The following is a 12567-nucleotide window of genomic DNA, read 5'->3' as shown; positions in this document are numbered from 1 at the left end:
ATCAGAAAACACCAATGGATGGAAATTTAAAAAAAAACAGAAAAAAAAAAAAAACATGCACACTCAAACTGCCTTAATACAAAGTTAAAAAAAAAAATGTATCCTATCCATCTCTCAGATTCGTTCCTGCCCCTGAGGGATGCTTTCCAACCTGTGAGACAACAGTGCCCCCTGCAGCTCACTACAGGATGTGCACCTCAGTAATATTCATTGAAGTTGATCCCTCAACACGTTTAACCAGCCTTGTTTTAGCCCCCCAGCTATCTCCTCCCACAAGGGGAATTGTGTAAGTGGATTTAAATAAATTAATGCCTCTTTTGCTAGCCTACGGAAACCGCAGCAGAAAGTAGTCCAAAACAAAAAAAAATTCCTCCTGCTGTCGCATTCACAAAGATAAAGAAAAATATATATTTTTTCTAGCTTACGCCTATAGGCCCACATTTATGGAAGCAATTTGAATATGACATGCCTAATTCCACGTTTAGGCTGAGCCGGCATTCTCTAGGGACCGAATACAAAACAGCGTGCAAGAAAAACACTTGACTAGTCAGCTGGAACAACACTATCCAGGCTCGGGGATAATCAGTCCCACCATTTTGTGACAAAAACTGCTTTAAAAGAAACCAGTCAAATGCCTGAATGTCACAGCTAAAATTTTCAGGATCCATGCCAACAAACAGCAGTCCTATTTAAAATCTGCAGAATACATTTCAATTTTTTGTCAAAACATCCACAGCACTTGATTAATCTGATCTCACTAAGTGTGTGCTAACGTTTAAGGTTGCCAGAAGAATCAAAACATTAAGTCTAGATAAAATATTTCAAACAAATCCCCCACTTCAAGGGGTTGTGAATCATTGAATGTGAAAAAGAAACAGACTTTGTGAGTTCTCACTCCTTTTGCTACGGCTACAGAGCAATCTGCTCCCAGTGGAAAAGGAAAGAAATAAGTGAGGGAGGCTCATGAGGTCTTGGCTATTAGAGTAACTACGTAGCATTAGCTAATTGGGATCTAAACAAACTCTAGTGAATACAAATGAATGGAAACAGGGAAGCACTGAAGTGGCAAATCTAAAGTCATAACCATATTTGTATCATGTTTCTTGGTGTTTTCTTTTATAAATACAAGGATTTAGGGCTTGGCCTCATTAGGATGCTGCCCCAAAATCCTTTATGTAACACTTTGTTTTAAATTGACACAAAGAATATAAATAGGGAGACCATAACTAATCATCAATATTTGCCTTGATAAGGCAGACATCTAGACTAAATCTAAAACACATTGTGAACAAGTCTGGATACTGTGCATAAATGGATACAGTTCAATGGTAGTTACAATAAGACGCTCCAATAAATGCACATACTGTCCAATTCTCGCTACAGAGAGTGTCTCTCAAGAGAACAAAGAAACCCTGGAGGTTTCAGATAACAAGCTCCCTGATCTCTGGTCTTTACACTACAGTTACTCCGAAGCCAGATGTACGTCTACCTCTGGGTCAAGACAGACACTAGTGGGATTACCATCTATAAGCAAAAAAAAAGGGACAGATTGGAGATGCTTCTCATTTGGTATAAACACAGAAGAGGTCTCTGATTACAGTGGGTAATGCAGATTTTTTTTTTTTGTCGTGAGTGTGTTTAAAATAGATAAGTGAAGGTATAAGAGAAGCAGAGCAACAAAACTAATAACTGACGTGTACAAAGCGTGTGTGGATATAGTGTGTGTTTATACCTCAGAGTCTTCATTGAGGAGCCCCAGTTGGAGGACAGCACTGGGAGATTTCAGTCTGGCTTGGCTGGACTGGGCCATCTGCAGGTTCAACTGCCAACCGACATACTCCAGCTGAAACACACAAATGGCGCCAGACTTTCTTTAATATTAACAAAGTTGTAATAAAGCCTCACACTTTTATTATTATCAAATGACCTGGACACATTTTCAAAGACTCTATGAAAAACTCAGAGGTGTTCCTCATTTTGTTATTTAGTTCCCACAAAATATCAGTGGAAGCAGAACTTCTAAAGAAAAACAATATATTTGTGTATATTTATGCATATATTGATATTTTATTAGTTTTTTCCTGATTTTTCCCAATTATATTCTCACTATTTGACCTAATTTTCTCACTTCTCTTAAGTGCTATAAGTGCTATATTTATCGACTCTATTATAATATGATTATTATAAATGTAAATGCAAAATGAAACCGCTGCAGATCAAACTGTTAAAAATCGTTTTAAAAAGGTTTGACCTTCCCTCTGTAACTCTGAGACATTATGTTGTATTTGTTCTAGGGCTGCAACCAACGATTATTTTCATTATCGATTAACCTGCCGGTTATTCTCTCGATTAATCATTTGATCCTTTAAACATCACAATATCGTAGAGTACACAATCAATTGAGTACACACTGCAAAATGCAAAAATTTTCAATTTAGTATAATGTAAGACAAAGAAAAGCAGCACATTCTCAAGTTTAAGAACCTGGAACCATCAAATGTTTGGCATTTTTGCTTGAAAAATCTAAATAGTTAATCAATTACCATAATAGTTGCAGAATATTTTCTTCTGATGGACACATGATAAATTGACTAATTGTTGCAGCCCTGATTTGCTCTAAATTTTACGACATATTGTCGGTTTATTCATGATAAGTGGTAACTTTCTCACTTTTTTTAGTTCCTTTATCATGGACATGAGACAGCAAACCGAAGAATAAAAAGTTTCTTTAGCTGAAAAAAAGAGTGCGCACAAGTCATTAATAGCATGTTTGCTGACCCATGTACAGGCCAGAAGACCTACTGCTAACATTATTACTAGAGGTCACTGTATTACGACACTTACGAATAAGGTCACTATCATAGGCATGAGCATTTACGACAGTAGAACTTTGCCTAATCTCCTCAAAGTCAAAGTTACCTTGCTTCCGAAATGCAGGTTATCAGATCATCATTCTCTCATCTTAACTTTTCCCCAACGCCTGTAAATGTGAAAAAGGCCTATTTGATGCTAAAGTCAGGCATAAACTTTGTGCCTCTTAACACCAGTCTCACCGCCTGCCTGGCTGATTTACTGAGAGACACCTCATCAGTCAGCTGTAGCCGTGTGATAGATTAGCAGCACTGAGTCAAGGCAGGGCAGTTAAGTGTTTTATGATGCAGAGGGAGGCCATAATAATAAACCATGTGTGACTTATTGGGTCTGGATGCTTCAACAGCATCAGAGGACAGGTGTGAGATGGGGAAGAGCTGGGCCACATTAATCACAACTGGAACAACATCCACATTACGATGAATAAACATCAGAACTCTACGATGTGTTACTTACTTTACTTTCAGTATATGCAAATGAATACATTTGAAAAGATTCATCAATAAATTGAAATAAATACATATGCTGCATTTATGCTGTATTTTAATATTATTTAATACATACATGACTAAATAAATGACTTATCATCTAAACAAACACTACAGTACCTTATTTTTGTTTTTCCCCTTTTATTTTGTTCCGTATTTCCTGCTCCATCATTTGTTAATATTTGTTTTGGAAAATCAGGTAATCAAAATAATCATCACTGCTCACTCCAGTCAAATTCCAATCTCTCAATACTCTTTAAACAGCAGTGTTAATCATAAGAACAACTGGTGGTGACCACCATAAAGACTAACTGGTGCGTCCTATCAATTCCAGCAGAGTAAGGAAGTTCAAGTCAGCGATGCACATCAACAATAACTACCATGGAGAGAAATTAGTCTCATTACTGGTGACACATCAAGCCACATTAAAGCCAGATGTCCGAGTTTTCCGCCAACGCAAAATGCATTTGTGGATCAGAGGCTGTGAAAAGAGTCTCAAACTCCCCACACAAATGTATCCTCATCCACACCTTTCCGGTGATCCATGCACACACATTTAACAATCTGTAAATAAGTGGAAAAAAACTTTTATTTCTAGACATTAATATGCTCAGGAAGCTTTTTTAAATAAAATGTTATTACATTAACGGACCTCAAGTTGGAAATATAAAGGGGAATACTGACATTTTTTCACATTTGTTCACATTGGTGGTATTTCTTTGTGGACTGGAAATGCACCATAAATTACTCACAAAATGTAATACTCATTGGTGAATCTTAGTTTTATTTGTGGATCATGAAACATGCATTTGTAACCTGTATTGAGACGAGAGCTGCAACTAATAATTACTTTCATTATTATTAATCTGCTGATTGTTTTCTCGATTAATCAATTATTCATTTTGTCTATGAAATGTCACAATGTACTGGGAAATGTATAATTTCCCACAGCCCAAGGTGACGTCTTCAGATGTCTTGATTGTCAAAACAACATTTCAAAAACCAAAGATTACTATCAAATGTGACAAAGAAAAGCATCAGATCTTCACATTTGAGAAGCTGGAACCGGTTTGGCATTCTTGCTTAAAAAATAACAAGACTAATTGATTATCATAATAGTTATTTTAATTTTCTCTTGGCCGATTAATAAATTAATCAACTGACACTCGCAGCTCTTATTGAGACTGCTTTCTCTCCATGGTTCTACCCTATTTTGTGTTTAATTGACAGTGTCGCTTGAAGACGGATGAAAAATTCTTATTAATCTTATTGAGCTGATGAGAGGGAAGAAATGAGAAGGTGGCAGTAAATGTGTTAACTGGTTTCTTGAATGGCAAAGGCGTAAATCCTGCAAAAGATCCTAACACCTTTCTCAAAGTCTAAGAAATGACTAAACACGCTTTCTATACAATAGAAAATTTGGATGAGAAAACAGCCGCATGTCAGTTCTATACAGTCTCTTGTGCGACTTGACTATCACCCAAAGTCAAAGAAGGGGCAAAACTCGTCTGAGGATCAAGAGTTGTCAAAGCCTTCCACTGTCAGCAACAAATTCATGGGGAGGCGGAGAAATGACTTGTGAGACACAAGCAGGTGAGATGTCTGTGAGTATGAGAACAGCAACACCTCCAGCATATACTGATGCGTACATGCCGCTTATTTATTCTGTGTTAGATCTTAATTCCCTCAACTCTGAAAGGAACACCGTTTGAAGTGTCACCGCTTAATCAAGTTAAAGAAAGGAACACGTTTTAAAATTAATGTGACAACTTGTGTAAGCTGTGAAAGAACTCTTTGTAAACCAAACAGCTGGAAGGAATTCACACAAAAGCAGGTCGCTCTTAATATGGATAGTCTGATGCTGACTCTCAGTTTAGTAGGGTTTATGTCTCACCAAACAGTGGGATAAAAGGGATAAAACCGTGTGAAAAGTAGCCTATAATAACTCCGTGTCTGGGGGTTGGATTAATCTCACACTGGTTTAGAAACATGGTCATGTTTATGTTAAGATGGTGTCATGGAGGTGAAGGCGTAGTTCAGTACCTTCTTTGGGGCAAAGATGTTGTGCTTGAGCTTCTCCACCAGCTCAGGTCCAGCGGTGGCCCAGGTTTGAGAGAAAACCTCGGCCTTGTCTGGGTTCAGATGAACCGCCTCCAGCTGCTGCTGCAGAGAGGCTGGCTTTACATTATGATACACTGCCTACAGGGGAGAGAAGATACGAGGTAGGGTAGTTACTATATAATACATTTTACCATTAACTATGTTTTACAGTTGCAATAAATCACTCCTACAGTCCTGTTCCTATTCCTATTCACCCCTAACACTCAACTCAACATTGCTACAATACAACAGTGACCCCAGCTGGAGAAATGGGCCCACAACGTGATCCACACTAACAGGCCCGAAAGCTACAGACACTACGCTAATGTCTCTTTCTTACTTTCTTTAGAGTGAGGCTCTTATCAGATTTCTCCACATACTGAGGGACTGAAGATTTGAACTTAATCAAAGTATGGAATTTCAAACACAGATTTGTGAGTCTTTTAAACGATGTCCGCTGTCACTATAAATTGTGTCTTCGGAGCACCTGCACAGTTACTGTAGATAATAATAGTCACTTTGCTTGGTCACTTAGTGTAGTTTCTGTTTGGGTTGTGTTTTTGTTTCGTTTTGTTTTGTTTTTTCAGTTTATTTTTTCTTGGTTAAATGCTTCTGTATGATGTAATAATGTAAACAACCCAAGCAGGTAAATGTAAATTTTAAAATCAAATCTAATACCTAATGTTGACCCCTTTAAAATATTGACCATTCTTAAAGAACAAACAGCTCTCATACAAGAAACTCCAGTCCAATTACATTATAAACAAAAATCAGGTAAAGGACTGTCAGATGATCATCCCTCACCTGCTCTAGTATGAAGGCAGCTGTTTCCAGGACTAGATTGAGAGCCTGTTTATCCAATGAGAGAGCAGCCTGAAGTTTTTGCTCCTCTTCTTCACTGAACGTCCGCTCTCCCTGTGAGGGGAAACATAAGTTACTGTGCTGATGTGAAGATCCTTGAAAGATCACTGAACTGAAAAATATATGAAAAGCTGCCTTCTGATAGTATAAATAGAAATGTGAAACAGATTTAGAACAGATTATGTGGGTATCAGGGGTCATCATATGAGGAACCATTCAATTTCATTTATTCTGTAAGGACAACAACAATGGAGTTAAGGGTCTTTTAATTTACCGATCAATATTTTTTGATAATTTATTTTTATTTTGTCAGTAATCAAGTAAAAATACATCATTTAGTTACAGTATAAAATGCTAAGCTTGAGTGTATTGTCATAGTATTGTCATTTAGTACTGTCATTCATTTTTCAATGACAATGCTATGAAATGAATACAATGGGCTTTTGCCGTAAAGTAAGAAAACTCCTGTGATAAAACTTTAGGATCTGCTCACTTATGTTGGCCGCATATATATCATCACTTCTAATATTTTTAGACTAAATTATAAATAGATACACCGATGTTAAAATGTTTGTTGTAGCTGTACAAAGCAATTTTACATCACTTTTAAATCTGTGGTATAGTGCTTAACACAAAGTAATCCAAGAACTGACACAGCAATGACAAAGGTAATTTAAAATGCTACTTAAACATCAAATCAAAATAAACTAAAAATGTACATTACAAAATATATTATAGTGTATTTTGGAAGTAGGCAGACACAAATTGTTATGTATGAAATAACACAAACTACAATAAAGCAAAAACAAGTTACACGATATGAATAGACCTTTATCACAGCAGACATTTTGGCTTCTCAGAGCAACAAAAGCACAGGTTAAACTCATAACATTAACAATGGCTCAGTTTTAATTAAGTGTAACAGTAAGCAATGTCAGTGAGTAGGGTTTCTGCAGAGTTCACAAAGTTATATTTAAGACTTTTAAAGACCCTTTTAATGCCACATAGAATGCATTTAATACCTGTTTCCTGCTCAAACCAACCCACGTATGAAAGTATTATGGAAAACCAGTAGGGACGATTCTATCACTTTTTTTTAGTATTTCCCAACAATAATTCCTAATGATTTAATTAATTACATTAGCAGATTACAGAAACATTTTATAAGTAACATTACTGCCTACAGTCAGGCATGAGAAAATATTTAATACTTTGTTTTGTTAATTAAATTTAAGACTTTGTCATACCTTCTAAGGCCCTCTTGGGAAACCTTAATTCAGTGCTTTTTAAGACTTTTCAACTCCTGCAGAAACCCTGGTCATCATTAATTTTATTAGTTAGACCTGTGCTTTTCCAGCTATGACATGTCAAAATGTCAAATACATTTTATATTATTATTAAACAAAGGTATGTTAGCAGGTCAAAAAATAGAACTAAAAAGACAAATTGTTCTTGGAATTACTGACTAACAGCTTTCGACAGCCAGCTAGGTCTTGTGAGGAACCAGAATGATGAACAGGGCCAGCCATGCGTGTGCATTCATTAGAGCCAAGTCTGACTGATGCTCCAGTAAGTCATTATGCATTCACTGCTCTCTGTGGCACTACAGCTTTGCTGCAAAAGCCTCAAAAGCCTCTTGTCTTTGGCATGGATAACACTGTGCAGCCTCAGTACCTTCAGATGAAGCTTTTGTATGATGCGAGAGATCAGTCTGGAGAACTTGTTCACATCAATCGCATTGATGAAAGTCACCGCTTCTTTTATGCTGTTTGGAAAGAAAGGTTGTGAGTGTTATTGACATTGGTGCAGAAAGTACTCACATCTCTTAGTTGAGAAAACAGCGTCAGAGTTTACTGCCCATGTATTAACCTTGTCTGTGAGTAAATTTCAAAGGTACTTCTATACATAACAAACACACGTAAACTATAAATATACTGCAGTGACAACATACAGCATCAGCATCATTAGTACAGGTCTGAAGAGTAAAATGAGGTTGTGTACAGATAAACATGAGTATAAAGACTATTACACACACGCAGACATACTAGCTACTGCAAAGTAAACATGCTGGATACACAACTATTTCATCAGCTGTCTACATGTGCATTAAAAACTCGGGTAGTAATACCACAAAGTTAAAATGCACAATCAAAAGGAGGCATTTGAAATTTTAGTACTGCAAGCACTTCAGTAGTGCTGTATTCAAAATAACTAGTTTTGATGAACTGCGGTTTTTAGGCCCAGTTTTTGCATCTTACATAATAACTGGTTTTATCTTTGAGACTCTATGTATTATATTTTTTCCTTCTAGCCTCCTTACGCACAATGACATACATTCTACACTTTTGATACCCAGTTAATTCATAATATTTTTTCCATCAATTAAAAATAAACAATTAAAACTACTTCATTCACAGTAAACACATAGTAGCACTACAAATAATATAGATCTGCAACTATTAGTCTATTAATCAATTAGTCAATCAACAGAAAATCAATTTGAAAGTATTTTTGATATTCGATAAATCATTTTGAGTCTTTTGTTGTTTTGTTTTTTTAATGCCATAACTCAAATGTGAGGATTTGCTGCTATCCTTAGTCTTCCCTTAGTGAAAACTGATTATTTTTGTGTCTAGGACTGTCGGTCAGACAAAAAACTCTGGGAAACTGTGAGGGACATTTTTCACTATTTTCTGACATTACAAAGATAAAACAACCAATCAGTTAATCGAGGTAATAATCAGAACATTGACTGATAAAGGAAATAATCAATTACTGAAGCACTAAAATAATTATGCACTTGTACACTTAAGAGTATCCATTCAGAGTAATAGTGACTTTTAGCCCCAGTTTGTGCTTCTTACATAATAATGGTACATTTCAGACTTTTTCATTCAAATGTAAGAAGACTAATGTGATGCATTAGAGTCTCAAGGCCTGTGGTTTAATTGCTCTACACTGCTGCCTAGTTTGACCCTAAAACAATTTATCATAGCTACAGTAGTTTGGAAGCAATCTGTAAATATAAAACCTTTTTGCGTACGTTTTATACTTCATTAACATTGCCCTGGGTAATTCCAGGTCAAATCAACAGATTTTAGAAAATTTTCCCAACTGACCATCTTGGATTTGCTTCATACATTACGTGAATAAATGGTACCCAACAACTCCCGCGAAAAATTTCTGGCTTGTATTTTCTTTATTTTCTGAGATATGGAGTGCTTGAGTTTGAATATATAGTGGGCTCCAAAGCACGAAAGAATTGTCTTAATACAATTTTCAGCAAGCCATAACTTGGCAAATATGCAACGTTAGGCCAACCATGGTAGATGTTAAAGGCATCTAACAGTTCATAAAAACGTCTGTAAATTTCAAGCCTGTAGCTTGAATAGTTCAAAAGTCATGATTCATGGAGCAAAACTCGTTTATTAGGGCCACGACCCCCTTTTTAAAGCCTCCATATCTCAGAAAATAAAGAAGATACAAGCCGAAGCTTGTGCACACTAGTTGTTGGGTACACTGTCATTATTTACATAAAGTAGGAAGCAAATCCAGGATGGTCCGTCTGGAAGCCTCTGCTGATCTGACATGGAATGACCCCCTTTTAAAATGTAGTGGGGTATTGTACAAAGTCTTACTACAAGACAATCCTCAAGTGGACTGCCAATATCTCACCGTTTGACTACAGTAAAAAAGTATAGCGACTTTTTTACTGCAATCGATGTATTATTGTAGAAGAAAATGGCCTAAAGCTGCATGTTTAAAACGTTTTCCCCGTAAAAGAGCAAGAAAGTTGATAAAAAGCAGTAACATGACTCATTCCCAGGCTAATGTTTGCTAATGTCTATTTATGCACCAAATCATCAGGATGCTTTCGCGTCTCTGACTCAGGCTACAGGTAGCTTCACGATGGAAGGAGACTTTGTCTCTGAATTAAAGAAGCAGGAAAAAAAAAGAGCTACCTACCTTCGTGTTTCTTTTATGATAGAAGTCATTGTTGTCTGTTGCTTTCTCCAAATGAAAAACGAAGAGTGGAAAAGTGTCAAAACAGCAGCAGCATCCTCGCACTGTTGTTATTCCTCCTTCCTGTTGTCACAAGACGATTCACGTGACAGTCAAAGCTGCGGGACAACGCGCAGGGAAGCGCAGGATAGACTGGGAGAAAACAAATCAATAAAGTAGAAAAAACACGAGATATGTTAGTATGATATAAATGTATGTATATGATCTAGCAACTGCTGTGATTAGACAAAATGATTAACTTAAAAAGCTAAAAATGGCGTTTGCGTAAAATCTGCGCATAGTGACTCTCTGAAAGCGTCAACTACGACAGTCACTACGGAATAGGCATTGGACAAACCCTTTAACAAATGCGCAAAAGCAAGCGCCTCCTGCTGTAAATCCAGGATTTACACTCAGTTGGCAGTTTATTAAGCACGCCTAGCTAAAACTAATGCAGTCTAATACAGCGGTCCGGCAATAAATCCAGAAATGACCTCTCTGTACAATGCAGACACAAACCAATTCCTCCAAAATTATCATACAGCTGAATCAACACCTCTCCAAAGCAATTTCAATAATAACTGAACAATGGAACCTTCATGAATGAAGGGTTTATTGCAGGAGTATTGTATTAGACAAGAAGATTATAAGTCTTTTTCAACATGATATTTTTACAGCACCTGCAGTAGTCTCATACTGGGATAATGTTGTGGAAAGTATTCCTTGTAAGAATGTCTGGACGTTGCTCTTTAAGTATGTTCCAACTAATAAGGTGAGAGAAGTCACTTTTAGACTACTCCACAAATTCAACCCAGACAATGTTGGTATACTTCTTAAATACAAAAAAAGGATATTGACACCTGCTGCTCCTTCTGGGTAACCAGCACTGAAGCAGCTGTGAAACTGCTCTGGTCTTGATCCGCACTGATAAATTCTGGTTTCGATGTTCTCGGTTTTATTCACATGCATTTCCTCCATGACTTTTGTTTTTCTTTTGATGATGCTTTCATTGGTATCTTTGATTACAAAAAGAAAGATGGAAGCAATTTTTTTTTTTTTTTTTTTGGTTAATCTTGTTTTTTTTAAATACAAAATTTTACATACATAAATGCAAATTCAGTAATTGTAGGCCCCTCCTTTGTTTTTAAAATTGTGCTGAAAAGACATTTTGACTCAGTTAACTCTTCCAAAAATGTTTAAGCTATGAAAGCTATGAAAACTATGCTTTTATTTACAACTCTTTTGAAAGATTAGTATTAATGTATATTTAGTATATTATTATTATTTACTTGGTTATAAGGCTCATTTTTCCCTTTATTCATTTTCCAATAAGTTGTATATTTTAAATTTTATTTTATTTTTATTAAAAAAAAAAAAAAAAAAGCCAGGATTTATCAAGTATTAAGTGGGGGAAAGTAAATAAGTACATTTCTATATCATATTATGCAACTTGATACTCCACCATATTTTAAAGGATATTGTACTTCTAAAGCCACTACATTTATTTTAGAGTTAGTTACTTTATATATTGTGATTTAACATACAAATATTAACTCAATATCAATTTTTACATCACATTTGGCCCATTGATAAATTAAAGTACTAAACAGTCTATAAAGTACTTAGAATTAGCTACACTCCACCAACTAAAACAATAAAATGCTACTTACACATGAATGCATATATAATAATGATTAGGGCTGCAATTAATGATTATTTCAATTACCAGTTAATCTGCAGATTAATTTTTAAAATCACTGATGAATAATTTTGTCTACAAAATGTTATATAAAAACGAAAAAAGGTCCCTTATAATTTCCCACAGATCAAGGTGGTGTCTTCAGATGTCTTGTTATGTGTTGACCAATAGTCCAGCATCCAAAGATATATTTAATTTACTATCATATGTGGCAAAGAAAATCATCAAATCCTCGTGTTTGAGAAGGTAGAAACCACAAATACTTTTATGTTTTTGCTTAACAAAAGACTAAAATGATTATTTGATTATCAATATAGTTGGAAAGTAGTTTACTGTCGATCGAGTAATCAATGAATCAGTAAATTGTATTATATATGCAATATAATAACATATAATATTCTTACCAAAAATAACATGTAAGAATATAACCTTTGTGGAGCCATTTTTCTCCACAAAATGTACTTTTACTTTTGATAAGTACATTTTGGTGATAACACTTCTGTACTTTTACTTAAGTAAATGATTTGAAAGCAGGACTTTTAACGA

General features: G+C 35.6%; 1 protein-coding gene across 2 annotated transcripts in view; it reads right to left on the bottom strand.

Moving 5' to 3' along the window:
* The window catches only part of commd10 (COMM domain containing 10), a 57675-nt gene extending 47259 nt beyond the window's left edge, over positions 1 to 10416 (bottom strand). For both annotated transcript variants that reach the window (XM_040156295.1, XM_040156296.1), the window contains exons 1-5: positions 10287 to 10416; positions 7995 to 8085; positions 6264 to 6374; positions 5403 to 5558; positions 1733 to 1843 (exon numbers count right to left, since the gene is read on the bottom strand). In XM_040156295.1, the coding sequence (XP_040012229.1) occupies positions 1733 to 1843; positions 5403 to 5558; positions 6264 to 6374; positions 7995 to 8085; positions 10287 to 10315 (498 nt within the window). In that variant the 5' untranslated portion in view covers positions 10316 to 10416. The remainder of the gene's footprint in view (positions 1 to 1732; positions 1844 to 5402; positions 5559 to 6263; positions 6375 to 7994; positions 8086 to 10286) is intronic.
* Between the last annotated feature and the right edge of the window lie 2151 nt (positions 10417 to 12567).

Source organism: Xiphias gladius, chromosome 19, assembly GCF_016859285.1.
Source record: "Xiphias gladius isolate SHS-SW01 ecotype Sanya breed wild chromosome 19, ASM1685928v1, whole genome shotgun sequence".
Taxonomy (NCBI): Eukaryota; Metazoa; Chordata; class Actinopteri; order Istiophoriformes; family Xiphiidae; genus Xiphias; species Xiphias gladius.
Note: the sequence above shows the minus strand (reverse complement) of the source record. Positions and strands in the feature narration are given on the sequence as shown.